The sequence below is a fragment of the Gossypium hirsutum genome, chromosome A05, assembly GCF_007990345.1.
Source record: "Gossypium hirsutum isolate 1008001.06 chromosome A05, Gossypium_hirsutum_v2.1, whole genome shotgun sequence".
NCBI lineage: Eukaryota > Viridiplantae > Streptophyta > Magnoliopsida > Malvales > Malvaceae > Gossypium > Gossypium hirsutum.
In genome coordinates, this window is record NC_053428.1 from 23,445,933 (window position 1) to 23,470,199 (window position 24,267).

The following is a 24,267-nucleotide window of genomic DNA, read 5'->3' on the forward strand; positions in this document are numbered from 1 at the left end:
TTTTAAGATTTTTTTTACTTTTAATTAATATTTTTATATATAATAAATATGTATTTTATATATATATCATTATGTTAAATATATTTTATTTTTTAAACAATTAATTAATTTATATATAATTTTTATATATAAAATATTTATATTTTTATGTACATTATGGATATGGTAAATTCTAATATTATAAAATAAAATAATTATTTCAAATATCATTATTATTTTAACTATACTGAGAGTATGATAAATTCTAATATATAAATAGGGGTGTAGCTAGTAGATAGGGGTCAATGTGTTAGAAACAAATTGGGACTTAATCGGAAATCAGAAATCGAAAATCTAGTAGCTAGTATAATAAACTCTAATATATAAACTTGGTGGTCAAGGGATACTCCTGTGTGACCCAATGAGATCCCCGTGCTTCATGCCGTTTCCTACCCCATGTAACTCTCTGACTTACTCACACGGCTAAGTCACACGCCCTTGTGCTATACAGTGTGGTCAATTTATTTTTCGAAAATTAAGTGTAGTTTTCACACGGCCAGGGCACATGCCCGTGTACTAGGTCGTGTTCTTCACATGCTTGAGACATACGCCCGTGTCTCTGCTCGTGTGGTAATAGTTGAGCATTCTGTTTTAAAACTTTTAAGTTGTAGGGGACACACGGCTTAATCACATACTCGTGTATAAGCCATGTGTCTCACATGGTCTGGTCACACGCTCGTGTGCCAGGCCGTGTGGACTCAAAATGAGTCTTATACACCAAGTTTACCAACCTTGCAAATCTTGAACACCAAGCAATTCAAAAATCATTTATTCAACCACTTTAAAACACACTCAATCATATCAAAATAGACAATCTAAGTGCTTAACCAATGTGTCTATATACATACTTCACTTATTTCTATCAAAACAATTCAATTACACTTCATTTAAGTAAATCTAATATTAAGCCACTTCAACCCAAATATTTGCCTATTTCAAATTCATTTACTCATTCACTTAAACATACCACATTGTAAACTCAACATAACATATATTTATATATACAACCAACCAAATATCATTTTATTTTATTTTTAAATGATCAACATAAAACATCTTAAGTACATGCTATTACCAAAAAAAAAATTTACTTCACCACTTTGAGTTCGGGATCGGCTTTAGATACTGATTCAGCAATTCGACTTTAACCTAACCTACGCAAGGAAACAAATCGTACGCTGAGTATAAACTCAGTGGTATTTCTATAATCTGAATACTTAAAGCAAAATAATAAAACATGCACATTTTATCACATAAGACCATTAATCAATCAATGAAACAATTTATACATTTAACTTTCATATCTCATCAATAGCTATTTTAAACAATTTTTCTTCACTTTAATTCACATATCATCTCACTAAATCAATAATCATTTCATGAAATCATGGTTCATACTTTTCAATTTCATATCTCTATTCAATATTCCAATCCAATTCATATTCAAAATCATCCAATATTATTTATATTTCCAATTCATTTATTTACCCCTATTAACAGGACTCAGACTTTGGCGTATATACGAATCTAACCAAAACACACCAGTATGGCACCCAGTGCTTCATCAAATAATTCGAAGTAAAAGATTGACACCCAGTGTCTCATCGGCCATGCCGAAGTAAATTGGTATCTAGTACCTCATTGAATTTATTCGAAATAATAATCTTGACACCTAGTGTCTCATCGACTCGTGGTCGAAGTATCCCTGAACTCTTCCAATCCTATGGCGTGCCAACTATATCCGGCTCAGCCCGATACAGTTAATAGGGTTTTCAATTTCAATTTCTCAATTCAATTTCAATCAAAATCCACACCAATCACAAATTCTCATAATTTTCAATTCAACTATTTACATATGCTCATAAAATTCAATTCCATTCAATTCAATATCACAATATTAATTACTTACCTCAGTTTACTTAGCATACTCAATAAGTAATAAATTCAACAATTAACTATTAAATTTGGATTATAGAAATATAAACTGTAATTTTCGAATCACTCCTCGTCGACTTTCTTTTTTCCTTTTTTAGCAGAGGTCTTGGGCACAACGTTAGCTACGGAAATTTAAAACAATTTAAAATCATCAATACACACAATTTCATACACAACTTTTGCCTAAATTCCAATTTAATCCTTAATCAAATCTAACCTTATTTTCTTCACAATTTTATTCTTTATTTTCATTCAATTACCACTTAAAACTAAATTTAACTCTCTAATTTCACCATAAATCCCTAAATTTAAAAATTTCCCAATTTAGTCCTTTCTATTTCAAAACTTACAATTTATTTTACAATTCAATCCTTTTCTTAATTCTAACTTGAAATTCTATCAATTTAACCCCTAATACTTCAATTTATTCAACATGATAGCATCTAAAATCCACTAATTTTCAAAATTTCAACATAAATCAAGTAGTATTTTGTTCTAGGATTCTAAAAATATCAAAATTACAGGAAAATAGATTAAATTAACTTACCAATCAAGCTTTAAACTTTAAAACCCTAAATTTTCCCTTTCTTTTTCTTTCTCCCTTTTCTTCTCTGTTTCGTCCCCATCTTCTTTCTTTTTCTATTCTATTTTTATTTCTTTATTTCTTTACTTTATGTTTTATAATATAATTTATTAATTTATTAATTCTTACTTAAATAATAAGTAAAAAATAATTTAATTTTATGAACTTAATTTTGACATATGTCATTACTAGCTCCAAACACTTCTCAACTTTTGGTTTAATTCCTTAATTAGTTATTTAACTTTTCTTTACTCTATAATTCAACTTTTACCCTTTATGCAATCTAGTCCTTATACCTAATTACTCTTAATTTAAACAAATTATCCTAATCAAAGCCTAATTAACCACGTAACTAACTTCATAAATATTTTTAATAATTATTTACGAATTTGTTTCATGAAAATAGAGACCCGAAAATATATTTTCCAATATCGGTCGTTACATTATAAAAATAATTATTTCAAAAATCATTATTTTTATATGTGAAATATTTTAACTAATTATTTCAAATGCACATACAAAAATATATAATATTAAAATTTACTGCATCCATTTTTCAAAATAAATTACCATGCTCATAACATAGATGAATTTTTTTTTTCACATATAACAATTATATATATAAAAAATTGTTATACCAAGCTATATTTGATAATATGTTTTGATGTAACAAATTAAAATGCTTTTGAATAAAAGTTGAAGTTGAACAAAATTGACAAAATTATATTTCAAATGAGCCTAAGAGATATAATTATGAACCTACTACTTTAAAATCTTAGAAAAAAAATTTGAATCAACTTTTAATCAAGTTAAAATAGTTTCAATCGAGTTATACTTTTTCAATCAAATTTAAATTGTTTTAAAACAAGTCAGTATAGCTACAAATCAAAAATTATCGATACTTGTTAACCAAGTATTGATAGTTTTTAAAATATCGGTACCCCTCCAAAAGCTAATACCAAATTGACATTTTGTTTCTCAAATATTTTAGCTAAATATCGATCTACCATATCGATATTTCTGGCTCCAACAATCTTTGAGTTTTGCATTAAATGCTAAAAATATCGATAACTTGTCAGCAAGTATCAACACTCGTGTTTGCAAGTGAATTAAATGCACTGATTATTTCATCCCCAACAGCTCTATTCAATTCTTTAACAACCACAATGCTTGGAAATCAATTAAGGGGTATAAACACCATCTTTCAAAAACCCTACAACAACAATAAAGATTATTAAAGCTTAAAGATCAATCAAAACAAACTTGTGCTTTCAATTCTCAACAATTTCCTTTATACACACTTGTAAGTTGGTGTTTTTCTTGCATTTGTGCTCAATTTATAAATATTATGCTCTTTTAATGGTTTGTTCTTAGTTCGCTTATTTGTTATTCTCTTTGAGAATGTTTTGTCTTAGTGTTTCGGTAGAAACCTTAAGGTGTTTGTAATGTTAAATCTTATCCTCAAAAGTTGTCAAATTAGTAAAATTGGGGAAATCTTTAGTTAAGGAAAGCTAAGGTAGTGGAGTAGGCAATTAGGGTCGAACCACTTTATATCGCTGTATTTATTCTCTTTATCTATTTTCTTAGCATCCACAAATTTTTAAAAGATCAATTCATCCCCTCTTGACAATTTTGAGTTGATTAATCGAGTTTGTCGAAACCATTTTTCGAAAACGGAAATCGACTTGATTTTGAAAACGAAAAAAATGGAGTCGCCAAGCTGTCGAAATCATTTTTCAAAAACGGGAATCGACTTGATTTTGAAAACGAAAAAAGAGAGTCGCCACCGATCTTTATTAGGTGTGATCCGATTACCTTTGTTTTAATAAAACATTTTAGTTTACTAAAACAATGTTTATGGTCTATGAAACTCGAAAGAACGGGTTTGGGAGTCAGGTACGTACGACGATGCTACTTGAGTTCGGTAAGTCCCTTCTTTTTATCAGATTTGTAGTAAAAATCAAAAAGGGAATTAAAAAGAAATTAAAGAAATGAAATGAAAACAAACAAAAAAAAAGAAATTCGGAGATCAACCTCTTGCTTGTTTTTCTCTTTTTTGATTGCTTAATGTTCGTAACCGTTTACAAAGAAAAGATATTGACTTTTAAAGCAAATCTACAAACCGTTCCTTTCATGTTTTTTGTTCTTTTGCTATTTATTTCTCTGTTTCTCGCGTGCTTTCTCTACTGTTGTATTTGATTCTGTTGCAGGTATTGTGCGACACGTGGAAGAGGAACTGATCAGGGGCGTGGTGGTTGGCTCGTGAGGGTGGCGTGCGGCGGCCTAGGGGCAGACCGACCTAGGTGCGGCGCACCTAGGGTTTCCCTTGGCTGAAAGTTTTAGTTTTTCTGGGCTAGGGTTAGAATTGGGTTTGTTGGGCTTGTTGGGTTTGGGTTATTAATTATTGGGCCACATATATTGTAAATGGACTAAAGAAATTGGACTTTTTTAATTGTTTATTTTATTTTGGGTTTTATTTTGTTTTATTGGTCTAGGCCGAAATTGGCTACTACAGAGTTAACAAAAATTAACTAATATTTTTAAAAAATAAAATATATCTAACATAACATATATATTAAAAAAATATTTTTATTAGACTTAAATACTCATTTAACCCTGAAAATCAGGTAACAATTTTTTTTTCATTCTAAAATTTAATCTTAACAAAAAAAAATCTAACTTCAAAATACTATTAGCTTCATTATACTAGCTTTTTATTTTCCAGGATTGATTTTTATGAAATCTAGATTTGATATTTTTTTCTCAATATCTTCTTCATGCTTCTTTACCAGCCCACACATCTCCTATCTTCTCCCTTCCACCCTTAACTCAGACACCCAGCACTACCCCTCTCGCCTTCAACCGCTCGTCCACACTCTTTATAACACACCAAAACAAAAAGTTTGTCAAATGATGCATCACACAGAATCATATACTGTGTCAAAACAAACACTTCACTTATTTATATTTATCTTTATTTTACCAATAACACATCAAACAGTAACCAGATATAGAGACTTCGTCGAGCGGGTTGTTACACTCTCAAGCTCCACCTCCAAGCTTCTTGCACAACCCACCAAAGCAATAGTTGATTGAAGAGACAAAAGGGAATGTTTAGGGTTTCTCTGGTCAAATAAAATCAAAGAGAAAAAAGAGTCAAGGCAAAAGATTGTAGCGACTTTGGTGATTAATTTTAAATGTGCAACTTGATTTAGTGATGAAGAGAAAAAATATTTGAGCTTATTTGTAAGAAAAATATTTCTTTGAAGTTTTTTTTTGAAAGACGAATTCATTAATTCATTCAATAAATGAAACTATACAATTTAGAGAGAAAAAAAAATAGCAAACACTCGTCGTAAATGATGAATGATAAGCTCCATCAATATAACAAAAGCTTCAGCCTCAACATCAATAGAATATTATGACACGTTGACAATTGGTTTTGTCACAACTCAAGCACGATATATCTAGAGTGATTGCAAGCACTTAATACGATAATAAAATCAGCCCGAATGGTCCAAAGCGGCGAGCAAAAATCGACAAAAAAATCGAGTATTCACCAAACTAGAAAGGACGACAACAAAATCATCTCTTAAATCACTTGTAAAACTAAAATTACATGCATAAGCAAGACTAAAAAACGTGCTACAAGAATAGACAAAAAACTTCTAAAACTGAATACTTATTAAAGAATGGAAAAACAAACAAAAAAACATATAAAACTTAAGACAATACGGGTCCAAATCGACACGTGAAATAATTTATTATTATGAAATACTCTCAAACTAGAAACAAATTAAGAAGTTGACGAAAAGCCACCTACTTTCTAAGAAAAATTACTGATAGTCGGTAGAGTTTTAGCGAACAATAGGAACTGTCATTTGTCTATCACAACTTGTGAAGACAACAAAAATACCCACAAAATAGATCTGCAAACTGAAAAAGAGAGAAGACGTGTATATTGAATGAGAATAAGAAAGAAATAAAAGGGTTGATAGGAGAGGAAAAAGGTGAGCGATAGTTAGCCCGAAGGCTGACACCGTCCCTAAGCAAAATAAAAGATAAGAAGCAAACGGCTTGGAGTATTTCTTTGAATTTTGAGCATTTTGGATTTATTTTACTACTTTATTATTGTATGGATGGTATGAGATTGAATTATAGAATGAAAATAAAATTGATTTGGATGTAAACATAACTGATGATGATGATAAAAAGAAGTTGGGTTTGTTGCTTGATTGGGTTTTCAATAGTTGTACTGGTTGATTCCGATTCTTGGTTTAGTTCCTGGGATAATATGAAGCAATTAATCGCAATATTTTAAGGTAAAAAAACCAATTAATCGCAAGTTTTAGAATTAGGGAAAATGAAGCAATTAAACACAACATTTAAAATTTTGTTTTCAAGAAATCTGTTTAATTTAATTCTTTTACTTTCAAAAATTTTAATTTATTTGAACATTTAATATTTTTTATTATTTATATTAAAAATATATTATGAAATCACCTAAAAGCGTCATGTCTATTTCAAAAAAAAAAACCCAAAACTCTTGACTGAATTATCAACTTGGGACCGAAAAAAAAAACTATGAGTACATACTTAGGAGAAAATGATAAATTTAGAGGTTAAACAAATATTTATGCCTTTTTATTATATAATTACATATTTATTATTTTTTATATAAAAAACATGTTATTCATTAAAAACATGAAATAAAAATAAAATAAAAATATGAAAAATATGTTTGTTAATTCAAAACTCGAAAATAACATAATTATTAATTAATTTTTTTTTAAAAAAATGAAATAAGTCTCTACCATGGTGCTGTTCTATCATATCAAAATAGACCTATTTCCCTTAAAAACAATCTATATTTCTATTTTTTTAAAGTGGCATCTCTTACTAATTTTATTGAGAGAAAAAATTGTTTTAATTAATAAATAATAAAATTTATAAAATGGAAATTTAATAAAATATGCATTTATATAAATTTATGTTTCATCAACCAAATAATAAAAATATATAAATAAATCAAACACGATAATTTATTCATAAAAAAAAAGTATATGCGAGTAACGTGGATAAAATAAAAATGTCCAGAGAAAATTGTGCAACTTTGGAATTTGGAATTAAGGTTTAATTTTCAAAAAAAATTAAGAATATTAGGGATTAATAAAGTAATTATTACATGTGAAAGTCCTTAAATAAATATAATAGAGACAGGAAAGGCCTCTTTAGATAATAATTTTTGAAGCTAAAGTTGAAATTGTGATTATAAAAAATTCAAGTGGATTTAACGTCTTATAAAATTAATGAAGAAACATGGGAGGGCTTTAAATGATGATTGCCCTTCCATTCCATTCATACTTTAAAAGTAAAATTTTGTTCATGAAATTATTTTAGAAAATGTATCATGTTCTCGAAGCTTCAATGAGAAAATATATTGTTTTCACTTTTCGATGTAACTTCATTTGAAAATTTTCGTAAGACGAAATTTATATGGATAATTGATAATTTTTTAAAATGATTTCATAAATATTAGAAATCATTGTTAAGAAAAAGAGATTGTAAAAAAATAATTTTCATTAATACAAATTTGTATACATAACAAATAAATCAAAAAGAAGATTTTAAAATATAAAAATACACAGTATGTAGGAATATTTTAATATATTTTATTAATTATCTATTTTAATTAATATATTTTTACATCATTGATCATAAATATATTTATTATCATATTGATAATTTTAATATATTTTTATCAGGAAATATAATTCGTAAAATAGATTTTAGAATATAATTTCAGTTATAATAATATATTTCATAAAAATTATGCATTTACCATAAATAAATGTAATTTATCTAAAAATATAACTCTATGGTGATTTAATTGAAGAAATTATTTATCATAAATTAAATCACCATAGAATAATAATATATTACTTAATATTATTAATTAAAATATAATTATTTATCTTTATTACAATATTGATACAGAAATATATTCAAAAAGTTAACAAAATTAATATATTATCATAAATAATATACTATAATAATAAATTATAAATATATTATTTTAAAATATAATATATCATCAATTAAAAAATTTTAAATTTGTAATAAATCACCATTAGATTAAATCATCAATATTATTATAAAAAATAATTTATTTATAATATTATTTATCATAAATTAATATATCATCGATATTGTTATAAAATTAATTAATTTGTAATATTAGTATTTATCTTAATTGATGATATAATTTATAAAAAATATTTTTAATATTATATTTATTTCCGTTAATCTTAATAAGTAGATATTATTTTTATTTTGATAAAATTTTTATTTTTAAAATTGATAATATGTTTAAAATATAATTTTATTAAAAAATAAATTTAATGAATAATTAAAAAAAAGAAAAAGAAAAAATAGAAAGAACACCACTTGACACAAAGATAAGATATATATATGATTGGCTAAATGTAAAAATATTAATTCGTAAAATAGGCTAATTTTTTAAAAACTTAAGAAAATAAGTAGTGTTTGGAGAGAAAGTGTGAACACGCGTGTTCAGTTGGACGAACTTACTTGTTGACATGTCAGGGATAAGCTGGACACACTTTCACTCTCATTCTCTCTTTAGAAACTATCTATTTACTTAAAAAAATTAAGAAAAAACCTATTTAGTTAAATAACTTTTTTTTCTTACATATATTTAAGTTGTGGGGATAAAAATATCTAATGTGATTTGTTCATTGTTTTACCATAAAATTCAAAGCCTCCTTTAAATTTCATAAAATAGCACTTTTATCTTATTATTATCCAACAATTAACTTTCAAAAAATAATTATTCTATGAAAATATGTTATCTATCGCTATATTTTAAGAAACCGTGACGTTTATTCTAAAAAAAAATAAAATGAAATCTAATTCTTGTATTTAAAAGGTTAAGACACCTAATTCTTCAATTTAAAAATTTTAGTAAAACCATTAATAATATTAATAATTTTTGTTAACATTTTTTTATTTGATATGTTTGTTTTTCACTAATTATATGTTACATTATACGAGGAGGTCTAATTAATATGTTAAAAAATGATAAATTTTAATGAAAAATATCAATAACATTAATGATTGAATAGATATTTTTAAGTTGAAAATGAAAAGAGATTTAATTTTTAGGTTTTTAGATATAGGGATTAAGTTTTAAAATTTCTCCAACCTAATTATTTAATACATTGGTAAAAATGATTAAAAATGTTACTTAAAAAAATATATTATCTAATTAATTAATATTAAGAAAATACTATGCACGCACTTAAATCCTTCAAAGCTCATAACTTACAATAACATGCATACAATCCAAATTACTAATTAGTTTGACAAAAAATCAATAGAATGAATATAGTACTGAAAATGTAGAACAATCTTATTATTATTTATTTATCTATAAAAGAATAATTGGAATTAAAATCGGGCCTTCACTCTAATATAAAAAATAATAAAAATAATACTTTGCGAAATTACAAAATACTTGTATTTGCAAAAATTAAAAAGGGTAGCACTTTTCCGTCTGTAGTCCAATAATAAAATAGTGAAATGAAATTGACGTTGCTCGAAAAAGTTAGTTGGTATTGGTTCAGATAGCTAAGGCCTAAGATTGATTATTCTAAACGTTGGCATGAGCAGGAGGATATAACAGTCATTTGAGTTGATATTAATTGTTACTTTTTTGGTGTTCCATGTCATTGCTGATGACTCATGATTCATGACCATTAAACTTTTTTTTTTCTTTTATAATTTTATTTTGGAAAATTGGAGAATCGTGATAAGTAAAAAATGAACGGGCATTAGACTATATGAATGGTTCTTCTCTTGAAGTAATTATTTTACCAAAAAAAAAATGAACGGGCATTAGACTGTATGAATGGTTCCTCCCGTAATCGTGCAAAAAGTCTCATTTCTCTCACGCGCCTATCCATCACCGTACACCCACGACCGTATCGGTAGTGGCAGTTTCGTAAATAAAGGACACCATCGGCTGCACACGACAGCAGAGAAAACCGGAAGAAACACCTCGCTGTCAAATGAGATGGTACGACGGTCACCTCGGAACGCACGTGGGAGAGCAATATAGCTGCCTCACTTCCCCCTATGAATTGCCGAAACTAGCCCTCCAATACACCCAAAATTGGTTCTCGTCACCATAATTGGTTGAGGTGTGTTAACTTTATTTTTCTTCTAAAATTTCTTGCACACAATTATCCCGACGATGATCATGTGGGATCCCCGTGGACCCCAGCAATATCAACGACGATTAGCTCTCTAGATACAGGATTCTTACCTGTGAGTATAATACACGCAAACCAAACCTCATAGCCAAACCGATAGATCTTCTCTTTTCGCTAATTTCCATAAATATCCCCAATCCTTATTTCTAAGTCTACCAGTCGGTCGGTTCTATACGAGGTGGTTTCCGTAAATTCAGTTTCATCGGAAGGATAAATAAAATTTTTATAAGAAAAGGAAAAAAAGGCGTGGGATTTATTTATTTTTAATTTAAGGGGAAATAATTAAATTTTGAACAGAGAAAAGACCGGCCGGTTAGATGGGCTTGTTATTTCCTTATATAAACCCCTTTCCTCCCTTGGCAAATTGCATTCTAGTTTCAATAGAGAAAGAACCTCTCCCTCATATTATATTTATTCCCTCTCTATTTCTCTCTCTTTGGCTTCGCTACTTTCTCTACAGCTCTCAAGAGGTAAAAGAAATAATAAAATTAAAATTTTAATTTATGAAAAAGGAAATTCTCTCTCTCAAGTCTCAACTGGTTTTAATTGTTTTTGTGTTTTTTTTGAGATTTAGATTATTCCGAATATTGGAAAAATTTTGGAGGAATGAAATTAGACGTTGAATCGGAGAACAGAGACTTTGACCTTTTGATTGTTGCATTGTTTGGATAATAGGTCTTTGACGTGTTTTGACAAGTTATTAGGTTTTCTTATCTTGATCTGCGAAAGGTTTTAGCTAACGGATTTGCTAAAATTCGCGGATTTGAAAGGAACGGAAACGGACCATAAGTATTTAGATTTATGCTCTTTTTAAAACCCTAGTTTCTTATTGGTTTAGGGAGTTTCGATCTGGGGATGATTTGAGGTTTAATTAGGTAAAGGTATTATGTGTTTTTCGAGATTGAACTTAGGTTAGTCTTATTTAGGGATCTTATGATTCTAATCTAGTCCCGATTGGAATTCCGTTTTTCAATTTAAGCTAGTTACAATTGGGGGACGGGTGAAGTTCTTTAGGTTTTCGAGTAATGTTCACATTGCATCCAGTTAAGTCAAAACTGTTTGCTTGGTTTGGGTACTGTATACTGTTGATTGGTATTGCTTTAGTTTAACTGCGCCTTTCAAAGTAACCTTGATGGTTTATTGTGATTGTTTATGTTGATTTTTTTTTCTTTGTATTTTGAATGATTTTGATGCATATGTTTGGAATTGCTGAGTTGATAGGTCATAGGTTTGTTTTTGAATCTGTTTATTAATAAATAAAAGGTGTGTGTATGTATGTAAGTGGATGTGTTGATATGGCAATCAAGCTGGTTGTCATTTTCCTTTTATTTTATGATAAAAGGGTTTTTTGGTTGAAATACTTAGCAAATGCATTGCCTTGCTTAAATCTAGTTTCGTGTTTCTTAACAGATGTTCGCCTTTGTGTTTCTTAACTGGATATTGTTTGCTTAAGCTAGCTGCTTTTAAAGTTATATTTCCTAGTTACACTGATGATTTTGTACTTTAATTGCAGCGTCGTATGCCATGTGCATTTTTTGCTGAAACAAAAACACAAGAAGATCCAGTTAGATATTGTAAGAGTAGTCATATTGCTTGTATGCATTTATATATGAAATGGGCTCTCGAGGAAGACTATTATTTGATCTTAATGAACCTCCCGCCGAAGACGATGAGGAGAGTGATCGAGGTATCTGCATCCAGCCACAAAAGGCACTTCCATCAGCAAATCCCCATGCTACTGACTTGTTTGTGACATCATCAGGTTCTCAACGAATAGCAAATAACCATGCATTCTCACATGCATCTACTGGCTCAGGTTTTCAGCCTTTTATTCGGCCTAAAGTTTCTCCTAGCCCTGAAGTAGGTGTTGAACCCAAAAGAACAGGCGATCAGAATTCTAATTTGGCGTCGTCTTCTTCAAGGTCAAATATTAGTGGGGAGATAAAATCACAAGTAGCAGCTTCATTTGTTTCAGGTTCTGCAAATGCTCAGGCCATGGAAAGAGAAGAAGGTGAATGGTCTGATGCTGAGGGGACTGCTGATGCATATGGAAACTTTTGTATGCATGAAGAGGTTAAAGCTTCTCAAGAACAAGGTGTACAGGAATTGGAGTCTAATGCTTTAGGTGTGACTGTTGAAAGTGTTAGTGCAGCTGAAAACAGTCATTCTCCATTAAGACTGGAGCAACATCTGAATGAACAGAAGGGCAACAGTGTCCAAATTGCAGAAGGTGACAGTAAAGATAATATATCTGTTGATGGTCAAGAAGAACCTGTGTTGGTGCCAAAACAGAGAGAAGTTAAAGGAATTGAAGCAAGTCATGCGCTGAAGTTTGCAAATAATCCTGTAAAGAGGAAGATAGACCAACAGAAAGAAGCAATGCTGGGAAAGAAACGGAATAGGAAGACCATGTTTCTTAATTTGGAAGATGTCAAACAAGCTGGTCCTATCAAAACGTCTACTCCAAGAAGGCAGAACTTTCCAACACCAGTTATCACACGTACTGTGAAAGAAGTTCGCACTAATCCTCAATCTGGTGAACGTGCTGGAGAAAAGCAAGGTCAGCCAATAAATGAGGATCAGAAGCAAGTTGATTTACCATGTAATGATGGAATTAACCCTGCAGTCGAGTTATTTGATCATAAGTCTGAATGTGATGGTGATACCAGTTCTGGACTACTTGCCAGGCCTAGGAGGTTAAATAGTGACACTGAACTTTCAGAGGCTCATCTACCTCCCATACCAAGACAGAGTTCATGGAAGCAACCTGATTCGAGGCAGCTTAAGAATATGCAGTTTTCTAATAGAAAGCCAGCTCCAGTCAACCAAAGCTCTGTGGACACCAAGATGGTAAATAAGAAACATCTTCCTTCTAAAAAGACAACTGCTACCAGTACACCGTATCAGGACACATCTGTGGAACGCCTTATACGAGAGGTGACCAGTGAAAAGTTTTGGCATCACCCAGGTATATGCTGGCAACATTTCAGATACTTGTCTGACTACTTCTAAACTTCAAGATATTTTTACATTTTTCACCTCCTGCTTGCTTTACAGTTTCTTATTATTTTTCTCATGCCAGTTATCCATGTCCCTTCAATTATCGCTCTATGAGAATGGTAATGCTCAAAGGACATGGAAGGTGATGAGATGTATATTTTTATTCTGGAAGTTGGCTTTTAATCGTATTGTTGCTATTGACTTATTTGCTATATCTATTAGCAGTAATTCTCATGATCTGGTTATTTCTGAGAGAATTTCTATTGCAGAGACCAATCGCATCAAATATCTGTGTAGTTCTCTGTACTCATTTACTCTATCTCTCATTGAGTTGGAATTATGTGTTTTCTGGATATTTTTGTGTTTGAATAAACAGCTATTGAAGTTCTTATTTGCTTGTATTGCGTGTTGGGGGAGACTTCTCTGGGTACAAATTCTTGATTTGCTACTATACGTTAAGCCTTAGAATATTAAGTCAGGCCTAAAATTTGTAATTCTGAAGTCATTGATATGAAATAATGGAAAAGAAGTCATTTAAGTATATGATTGTAACTATTTCGTTCTTTTGTATGGGGCTTTTGAAGATTTGTTCACACATTGCTCAAGCTATGTGACTATTTTTTGAAGCAATTGAAGCAATTTCCTACTTTTTTTCCCTCTTTTGGTTGGCGGCTTATAGATTGCATCATTTCTAGGTATATGCAAGTATTCACTATGTTATGATAGTTGGCTACTTTAAAGGGTTAGACTGAATTTCCATTCATCTCTAGTTTGCTTTTATCATTTCATTCTGTTGATTTATTAAAATTCTATGGGCTATCAGCTCTGACACCTGCAATTAATTTTTTCACTTCATGCATCAGAGGATACTGATCTCCAGTGCGTTCCTGGGCGGTTTGAATCTGTAGAAGATTATGTCAGAGTATTTGAGCCTCTACTTTTTGAGGAATGTCGTGCACAACTGTACAGCACATGGGAAGAGTTAACTGAATCAGCTTCAAGAGATACACATATAATGGTCCGCATCAAAAACATTGAACGGCGAGAAAGAGGTAAAAGTGCCTGATTACTGTTTGTAGTCCACATCTTTGTAGTCTTTATCTTAGTTTTTAAAGTGGCTACTTCAGGTTATGGGTTTTGGTAAGTTTGGCAATTGTCATTTTATGATTCTGGTTAACTTTTTGGTTCCAGAGTAGAAATGTGCTCAAATATTTTTGGGATCATGAGCAAATGTTTATACCAGTTCTATTAATTGGCAGAAAGTTTGCTTTTATTGGTTCAGGATGGTATGATGTGATCGTTCTTCCTGCTAATGAATGTAAGTGGGTATTTAAGGAGGGTGATGTTGCAGTTCTATCAGCTCCAAGGCCTGGATCAGGTATGACATTGGGGAAAAAACTTATTTTCAGATATATTTCTTATGTATATCTTAGGAATGTTTTACATCTTGTGTGAAGCAGTTAGAAACAAGCGCAACTCATCTACAATTGAAGAAGATGAAGACACTGAGGTTAATGGACGTGTGGTTGGAACTGTTAGGCGGCACATACCCCTTGATACTCGTGATCCTATTGGTGCAATTGTTCACTTTTATGTTGGTGATTCCTATGATTCAAGCAGGTATATAGAGAAACATTGCTTATTGGCATTCTGTAGTTCTGAATGCACTTGTATCCCCCCTGCCCCACCTCTCTTCTCCCCAGCATTCCTCCTTTTTTGTGTGTTTTAATGTTAAATTCACATATTAAATTTTACAGCAAGGTTGATGATGATCACATTCTGAGGAAACTTCAACCTAGGTCGCTTTGGTATCTGACAGTTCTTGGATCTCTTGCAACGACCCAGCGTGAGTATGTGGCATTGCATGCATTTTGTCGTCTTAATTCTCAGGTATTTTATTCATAAATCTTCTCTGGCTAGCTTTAGTTCTTGTTGCTTGATGTATCTACTAGGGTTAATCAAGTTTCTCTCGTGCACAGATGCAAACTGCTATCCTTAAACCTAGCCCAGATCACTTCCCAAAATATGAGCAGCAATCTCCAGCTATGCCTGAATGCTTCACACCAAATTTTATTGATTATTTACATAGGACCTTTAATGGGCCTCAGCTTGCAGCAATCCAGTGGGCAGCTACACATACAGCTGCTGGAACAAGTAGTGGGGTGACAAAGAGACAAGAGCCATGGCCTTTCACCCTTGTTCAAGGGCCTCCAGGAACTGGCAAGACACATACAGTCTGGGGGATGCTAAATGTCATTCATCTGGTTCAATATCAGCACTACTATACCTCCTTGCTAAAGAAATTAGCACCTGAGAGCTATAAACAAGCTAATGAGAGTAATCCTGATAACGTTGCAATGGGATCGATTGATGAAGTCCTCCAGAACATGGACCAGAATCTTTTCCGCACCCTTCCTAAACTCTGCCCAAAACCTAGAATGCTGGTTTGTGCTCCTTCTAATGCTGCAACTGATGAGCTTCTTGCCCGTGTTCTTGATCGAGGATTTATTGATGGTGAGATGAAAATCTACCGTCCTGATGTGGCCCGAGTTGGGGTAGACTCTCAAACACGGGCTGCTCAGGCAGTTTCTGTTGAGCGGAGAACTGAACAACTTCTACTCAAGAACCGTGATGAAATTTTTGGACATATTCAGACTTTAAAGGCTCGTGAAGCCATGTTATCTCAGCAGATTGCTACTCTTCAAAGGGAACTTACTGCTGCAGCTGTTACTGTTCGGTCCCAAGGTTCTGTTGGTGTTGATCCTGAAATTCTTCTTGCTCGGGATCAGAACCGAGATGTACTGTTGCAGAACTTGGCTGCAGTTGTTGAAAGCAGAGATAAGGTTCTAGTTGAGATGTCTCGCCTTCTCATTTTAGAAGCTAAGTTCCGTGTTGGCAGTAACTTCAACTTGGAAGGAGCCCGTGCTAATCTTGAGGCTAGTTTTGCCAATGAGGCTGAGATTGTATTTACTACTGTCTCAAGTAGTGGGCGTAAATTATTCTCTCGCCTTACTCATGGTTTTGATATGGTTGTAATTGATGAGGCTGCTCAAGCCAGTGAAGTTGCAATACTTCCTCCCCTCTCTCTTGGTGCAGCAAGATGTGTACTTGTTGGGGATCCCCAGCAACTCCCTGCAACTGTCATCAGCAAGGCTGCTGGGACCCTCCTATACAGTAGAAGCCTTTTTGAAAGGTTCCAGCAAGCAGGGTGCCCAACAAGGTTGTTATCTGTGCAATATAGGATGCATCCCCAGATCAGGGATTTCCCATCTAGGTACTTCTATCAAGGACGTCTTATTGATAGTGAAAGTGTTGCCAACTTACCTGACGAGGTTTACTACAAGGACCCTTTGCTTAAACCTTATTTATTTTATGATATTACTCATGGCCGAGAGTCCCATAGAGGTGGTTCTGTTTCATACCAGAATGTGCATGAAGCAGTGTTTTGTTTGCGCTTGTATGAGTACCTACAGAAAACCTTAAAATCTTTGGGTGTGCCAAAAATCACAGTTGGTATAATAACACCATACAAGCTGCAATTAAAATGCCTACAACGTGAGTTTGAGAGTGTTCTAAGGACAGAGGAAGGGAAGAGGGATATATATATTAATACTGTAGATGCTTTCCAGGGCCAGGAACGTGATGTTATTATTATGTCTTGTGTCCGTGCCTCAAGTCATGGGGTGGGCTTTGTTGCAGATATTCGACGAATGAATGTTGCTCTTACTCGTGCTAGAAGGGCTTTGTGGGTATGAGTTCTTTCTTCTAATCTTGTATCCTATTAAATGCTAGCTCTGATCCATCTCCAATTACCTTATTTTGTGTTTATTTTCTTGAATCGACGTTAATGTTTGAACAGGTTATGGGTAATGCCAGTGCTCTGGTACAATCAGATGACTGGGCAGCCTTAATTGCTGATGCCAAAGCTAGGAATTGTTATATGGACATGGATTCTCTCCCCAAGGACTTCACAAAAGACTTGCTCCCCAAAGAATTTTCAGGGCCAAGGGGACTTTACTCTCCATCACAGGGTAAGGCTTCTAATATGAGAGGTTTAAGGTCTGCTGGACCAAGACATAGATCACTTGATATGCACATGGAATCCAGGTCAGGAACACCATCAGAGGATGAAGATAAGTCAGGCACAACTGTAATTTCTAGGAATGGGAATTATCGGCCATTTAAGTCGCCACTGGATACTTTTTTGGATGATTTTCATCCGTCAGGTGACAAATCTAGAGAGGCCTGGCAATATGGTATACTGAAGAAGCAAAATTCTGCTGGTACAATGGGGAAAAGAGAGTCCTAGGCATTGGTTGTTGTCTACGAACTGTTTTGGCTCATGGCGGTCCGTGGAGCAGAACTTTATTTATAATCCTTGCATTGAAATTTATGGAGCTCTTAGCTCCATGAGTATTGAAACAATTTGTTGGAAGTTGGTGCCAGACTTGTGTCTGATAATTGCCCTAAGATGAACAAGTTGAGAGGGATTTGCATGGGTCACCAGTGAAATTTTGCCAGTCTGCCATGTTGATTCCTGCTAGGAAGTGGATGATCTGGGGGGTAGGATGTATGAGATCAAACCCTAGATCCACCCAGACAGGCTTCGAAGGTAAGAAGTATATCATCAAGCCAAAATTATTGACTGAACAACTTTTAATGTAAATTTTTATACGTGGGCACTACGACTGTCTTATAACTAATGCTTTCTCTAAACCAGGAGTTGAATGCTGGCATTAAGAGTTGTGCCGCCCTACAATATCCCTTTGCTTGATAATTGATTGTTGCAATCTGCTATTACTTGGATGAAGTCTTTAATCGATACAGTTGGGCAGTCATTTCAAATTCTGGTGCTCTTTGACTTTTGTCGTTTTCCACAATACACTGAATGCATGGCCGACTCTTCAGTTTGGGGATGTGAATTCTTTTGGATCTGTCAAATTTGAAGTTACATTCATCAAATTTACAAATGCTTGCAAAATGTCAGAGGACGAGTAGCGATTCTTGAGCGGGTGTGCTTTGCAGAATCCTAAGAATCAGCCTCTATCAAAGTTGCCGTATATATTCTTTGAACATGGAGATGCACTTCGGTGATAACTTTTTAGTTCTGCAGGATACGGGTTGGTTAACCAAGTATTCTTTGCTTTTGTTCTTATGTTAATTTTCCTTGGTTCTTTAAACCAAAAGACTTGGATAGAAATAGGACACACCTCCAAAATTCTGTATAGAGAAGTAAGACTCCTAAAAGGGTACAGAATTGTGCGAGGAACTCTCATCTAGCTGACTTTGTGTATACAGCTTCAGGTGGAACCAAAGAATTCTTTCTCAGCTGCGAAAAACCTCAGCTGCTGTTTTTTTTTTTTAAAACTTGAAAACCATCAAATAATGGCCCAAGGTTTTAAACTATACTATTTGTTTTATTTTCCTGTGATGAGATGTACTTTTCCTCAGATTGCCATTACTTAAAAGTAATGCGGGGGATACAATTTATGTAGCGATGAACATATCCGTACATGATTCAATTTATTATCTTAAAAGTTCTCTCAAGTCTATAACCAGGCATGAGTAAGAACAACTCAACAGGTTGCTGTTTGGACAGTATTTGTTCTTTTGCTTTTCTGCCGCGTTCCTGCTTACCAAGAAGATTGTTAAGTGGGTGAGCTTCGCTGTCAAAACCAAGACCATATTAAACTGTAAATCGAAAAAATTGAAAAGGTTGAAAAAAACAGGGTGTAATGGGATAAATCTTCAAAAGGGCATTTTATTTAATTTTTCTTTCTGATAGCATCTACAATCCAAACCTGTCCTCTAGCTTTGCCTAGTTTCCCCGACATTTTCCTGCTTTAAAAGGTCTATTCTGCCCTCGATGGGTAATTACTTAATTCATATGTTGACCTGCCTATTTTACAGCTACCAAAATGGAAATACACCCCAGTTTGTAATTTTTTTTAGTTCATCAGGTAAACTACAATGATTTATGTTTTAGTCTCTTTTTAAAATACTTATTGAATTATTTGAAAATCAAGATTTTCATTTAAATTATTAAGTTATTCATTTGTTATTGAATTATTTTACTTTTTTAAAAAAAATTATGGTAGTGAATTATATTTTGGTCACTTAAATTCAAAAGATTATAAAATATTTATTAAACTATACAAAAATTTTCATTTAAATCACCGATTTTTTGAAGTTTTTATTCAAGTCACTAGACTGTTAGTTCTTTTTAAAAAGAAATTATGCTAATGAGTTTTAAACAACAATTTGATAATTAGCACCTTCAATCGGTATTTATCGATGAGTAGAAGACTAAATTTTAAATTTAGGTTAATTTAACGATCAATATTGGAGATCGAAAAAGAAAGCTATTTGAAAATTAGTTCATGAATTCATGATGTTTAAGTCCGTTTCATAAAAAATATTGAATTGTAGAAAAGAAAAAAAATGAAATTTTTTTTATTGGTACAAGTAATGCATGCAAAAAAGACTATATAGTAACGATTTTAATAGCTTATTAGCTTAAATGATAACTTTTTAAAGTTTAATGATCAAAATGTAAATTTATTAATAATTTAATAACATTATGATATTTACCCTAAAGTTTAAACCTAATTTCTACCTTGGCGTCTCAGTGATCCAAAAAAAAAAGGGTAAATGGGGACACCCATTCTAGAAAAGTTAGAAAACAAGGCTGGAGCCGAAAAGTACATACTTAAAAACAAAGGAGGAGTTAAAGGAACCCCAAACTTCCCGGTTTCTCGAATTGATTGCATGAGACGATCCAAGTACATACCATCAACGCCACGAACCTCACCGCTCCTATTTCTTAAGCGACACCCTTTTCATGGTTGACCTCTTTTTCTTTGATTTTTACTATCTGAGCTTCCACCCCTGAAGTTGAAGATCCCATTCCTCCTTGAATCTGTCAGGTTAGTTTGCTCCTTCCTTTACCATATATGCAGACTTACTTTTGGTCTTTAGATCTTTTCACAATTTGTTTACTTCCAGCTGCAAAAATTTCCTGTTCATCTTATCGTTTTTATTTTCCCCATTTTCTTGTAAGCTGATTGGACTGTTTTATATCCGAAAACTTATGCGGTGGATAGAATTTGTCATCAGGTGAAAATAATGTCATTTATGCCAAATGCCTTTCTTTGGTCTAAAATGTTTTGGATGAAATTTTCCATCCCATATACAGACTTCTATATTACAACAAATTATTTTCTTCTTTGATTTGTTGTTTTGTTGGACAAACTAAAGGAGAAGGGGTTGAGGTGTAAGTAAACGAAGCTTTTGTGTTACCGATGATCAAATTCTATAGTAACACCTTGCTATTGAAGATGATTAGCCCAGAAAACTGCTCAGCAATTTTGGGCTATCTGGTTTGTTAATATAGTCTTCAAGTTATTCGTTTGATCGTACAGATCATTCACTAATTTCCTTAATCTAGCTTCCTATGATTTTGAATAATCTTTTTTTCTTTTATGGAGGATTGGTAGCAATTTCTATGATCCCAAAGGGAGCTTCCACACCAATTCATCCTTCATGATCTTATGCAATTTCTCGTTTCTGCATTAAACTGTTAACATACAGGGAAACATCTATTAAAGCTATGAGTGCTGCATTGAAGAAATCCTCTTCAAATGGCTCTGATAAGTCTGTAACAACTGAAGAGCAGCAGGCAAAGGCATGTTCTATTTATATGATCTCTGATTCCTTGTACCTCATAGATTATCATTTTGACCTATCATAGATCTTGCAAGTTGAAGCAAGCAAAAGCTTCTTTATATGCCGTCAAGAGTAAAGCTTTCTGACCTTTTGATATTTGCAGATTAGTGAGATAAGAAAGTTGATAGGTCCATTGCCTGAGAAATTGGCCATTTATTGTTCTGATGCAGCCATCACAAGATATTTAAAGGCGCGAAACTGGAATGTCAAGAAGGCAACTAAAATGCTTAAAGAGACCTTAAAATGGAGAGCAGAATACAAACCAGAAGAGATCCGCTGGGTATGCTACAATTCATCCTCCTACAATATGTTGTTTTGAATAGGGAATACCAAATGCATGCAGAATTTACCCAATCCAGTTTGCTTGTAACAGTTTTCCTTTTTCTTTAATCCATTTTATTTTGAAATTTGAGGGTGCTAGGCTATTGGCAATGAGTGGCCTGATGATCTTTCTTAGAAGTTGCATTCTTTTGCATTCAGTATAGTTCATTGAATTAGGAATTTAAATCTATGGACTTAACCTAAGAGTAACCCAAGTCAAATTTACTTATTATGGTTGAAATCTTGTCATTTTGCCGGTTCAGGTCAACCTTTATGGCGTTTTTACAATTTTGTGCTTTTTTGTATGATATAGGAAGAGGTTGCTCATGAAGCAGAGACAGGGAAGATCTACAGATCAAATTATATAGACAAGCATGGAAGAACAGTTCTTGTCATGAGACCTAGTTGCCAGGTTCCCTCTGACTTCCTTGCCTTTTACTTGTGCAAATTTACATCTGGTATTACATAAAAATTGAAGCAACTTTGAGTGAAAGGTGTCAAAGTTCACTCCAAAGAGTGCCCTACATCAGCAGAAGGATAAAAGAAATGAATAATATAAGATAGACCCCAATCTAACTAAGATTTCTGATCATGGTGGTTAACATATTTGTCCCAATAATAGGATGTTACACTGCCTCTTAAGCATTTAGCAAGTCCTAATAAAAGGTCAATGTACCGGTTTCTTACAGATTAGTAAGCATGTTACTTAGCTGTACATTGATTACCCTTGACAACTTAGTTACATTTGTTTTGACTACAGAACACAAAGTCAACTAAAGGACAGATAAGGTATTTGGTTTATTGCATGGAGAATGCAATTTTAAATCTTCCTCCAGACAAGGAACAGATGGTCTGGTTGATCGATTTCAATGGCTACAACTTGTCACATACATCAGTGAAGGTGACACGGGAAACAGCACATATTTTACAAGACCATTATCCAGAGCGTCTGGGCATGGCAATACTATACAACCCACCCAAGTTCTTTGAACCATTCTGGAAGGTAACCCCTTTTTTGACATTTTTTCCACTTCTTCTTTTTCTCTTGCTTTCTTGTTAAAGAACATAAAATTTTTACATACCCATGTGAGGTGTCTCAAGAATATGCATACATGATTTGAAGAGATCTCTATATGTAAGCATATGAGTTAGCTAGTAGTTAATATGGAATTTGGATACACGGTTCCTAGTCAGATTTTGCAGATTTAAAGAGATCCGGATTTAATGTAGATTTCAACTTTTATATTCTTTTTGGTTTTTCGATGGTATTCTGCCTAAATGGTAAACACAGTAATAAATAAGAGATTACTAGGCAATGCTAGTTTGAAACATTTCAGCACTCTAGTCGTTTTTCATGTCAATATGTAACGTGAAATTCTTCCTTCCAGCATTTAGATCCAGCACTATGCGAACTATTATTGGTCTTCCTCCTCTTTTAGTTTACAGATTATGGGCTGTGTTCAATGCCATTTTTCGTTTTGTTAATGTAAGGACATCTTATTTTGCATTGATACGATATTGGGTGCCTGTTTCTTGACAGGTGGTGAAACCATTTCTAGAACCCAAGACTGAGAACAAAGTAAAATTTGTTTACTCTGATGATCCCAATAGCAAGAAAATAATGGAGGAGCTTTTCGATATGGAGAAGCTGGAGTCTGCATTTGGTGGAAATGATGATTCGGGTTTCAACATTAGTAAGTATGCTGAGAGGATGAGAGAGGATGACAAGAGGATGCCTGCATTTTGGACAAGGGGAAATCCTCAATCCGCAGAGCCACATGTTGATTTGAATTCGCTTGATTTGAACTCGGATTCTGATGCTTCTGACAATGGCAAGGTAGACAGTTCCCCTAGTCATGTTTCTGACTCTGAAACCCTCTCTCCCAGTGAAAGTGTCATCGTCACAAAGGGAAGTGATAATGGCTCCACGGAAGTTCATTAGATATAGAAGAGACTCGAAGCCTGAACCTGTCTTGGGTGAGGTAATAAGGTATACCATAATCTGACCATATGCAGCGGGAGTCGATTGTTTCACTGTTTTAGTTAAAAAATATGAAGCCAAAAGTAAATCTGCTCTCAATTTTTATCATTGTCGTTTTATACTAAAGTTTAAATGAATAACATCGTTCAATTAATGTAATGTATTTGTATCCCTCGACAAGAGATTGCCTTGTCAAGTTACTCTTTTTGCTTAATAAATTCTCAAAACTGATTCACTGAAGTGAAAACCTTAAACTTTTATTCTATCACGTGTTCCAAATGAAAGGCAATTGAGTTTGCCTTTATCCTCCATGTTTGAAACCAAGGCTTCAAGGGAAGAGGCCTTAATGCCTTATCCCTTGCACATCCAGGGCCATGGGACCTGAAAGC

At 32.9% G+C, this 24,267-nt stretch overlaps 2 protein-coding genes across 9 annotated transcripts; both read left to right on the forward strand.

The window, feature by feature from the left end:
* The first annotated feature begins 11,121 nt into the window (after positions 1 to 11,121).
* On the forward strand, positions 11,122 to 19,398 carry LOC107957734 (probable helicase MAGATAMA 3). Of its 5 annotated transcripts, none has more exons than XM_041114014.1 (10): positions 11,122 to 11,321; positions 12,365 to 13,819; positions 14,715 to 14,903; positions 15,134 to 15,229; positions 15,309 to 15,471; positions 15,609 to 15,741; positions 15,831 to 17,600; positions 17,711 to 17,882; positions 17,959 to 18,463; positions 18,572 to 19,398. In XM_041114014.1, exons 2-9 carry the CDS (start codon positions 12,466 to 12,468, stop codon positions 18,003 to 18,005), a joined length of 3,924 nt encoding a protein of 1,307 aa, XP_040969948.1. In that variant the 5' UTR covers positions 11,122 to 11,321; positions 12,365 to 12,465; the 3' UTR covers positions 18,006 to 18,463; positions 18,572 to 19,398. The 5 variants fall into 5 exon arrangements, with proteins under 5 accessions (XP_040969948.1, XP_040969949.1, XP_016748786.2 ...); XM_041114015.1 differs by having other exon boundaries at positions 15,312 to 15,471; XM_016893297.2 differs by having other exon boundaries at positions 17,711 to 18,463.
* Positions 19,399 to 20,533: 1,135 nt separating this feature from the next.
* Positions 20,534 to 24,118, forward strand: LOC107957733 (phosphatidylinositol transfer protein 3). Of its 4 annotated transcripts, none has more exons than XM_016893295.2 (6): positions 20,534 to 20,777; positions 21,339 to 21,535; positions 21,680 to 21,856; positions 22,211 to 22,309; positions 22,658 to 22,900; positions 23,438 to 24,118. In XM_016893295.2, the coding sequence occupies exons 2-6, from the start codon at positions 21,461 to 21,463 to the stop codon at positions 23,837 to 23,839; spliced, it is 996 nt and encodes a 331-aa protein (XP_016748784.1). In that variant the 5' UTR covers positions 20,534 to 20,777; positions 21,339 to 21,460; the 3' UTR covers positions 23,840 to 24,118. The 4 variants fall into 4 exon arrangements, with proteins under 4 accessions (XP_016748784.1, XP_040969950.1, XP_016748783.1 ...); XM_041114016.1 differs by having other exon boundaries at positions 21,442 to 21,648; positions 21,747 to 21,856; XM_016893294.2 differs by having other exon boundaries at positions 21,442 to 21,535.
* The last annotated feature ends 149 nt before the right edge of the window (positions 24,119 to 24,267 follow it).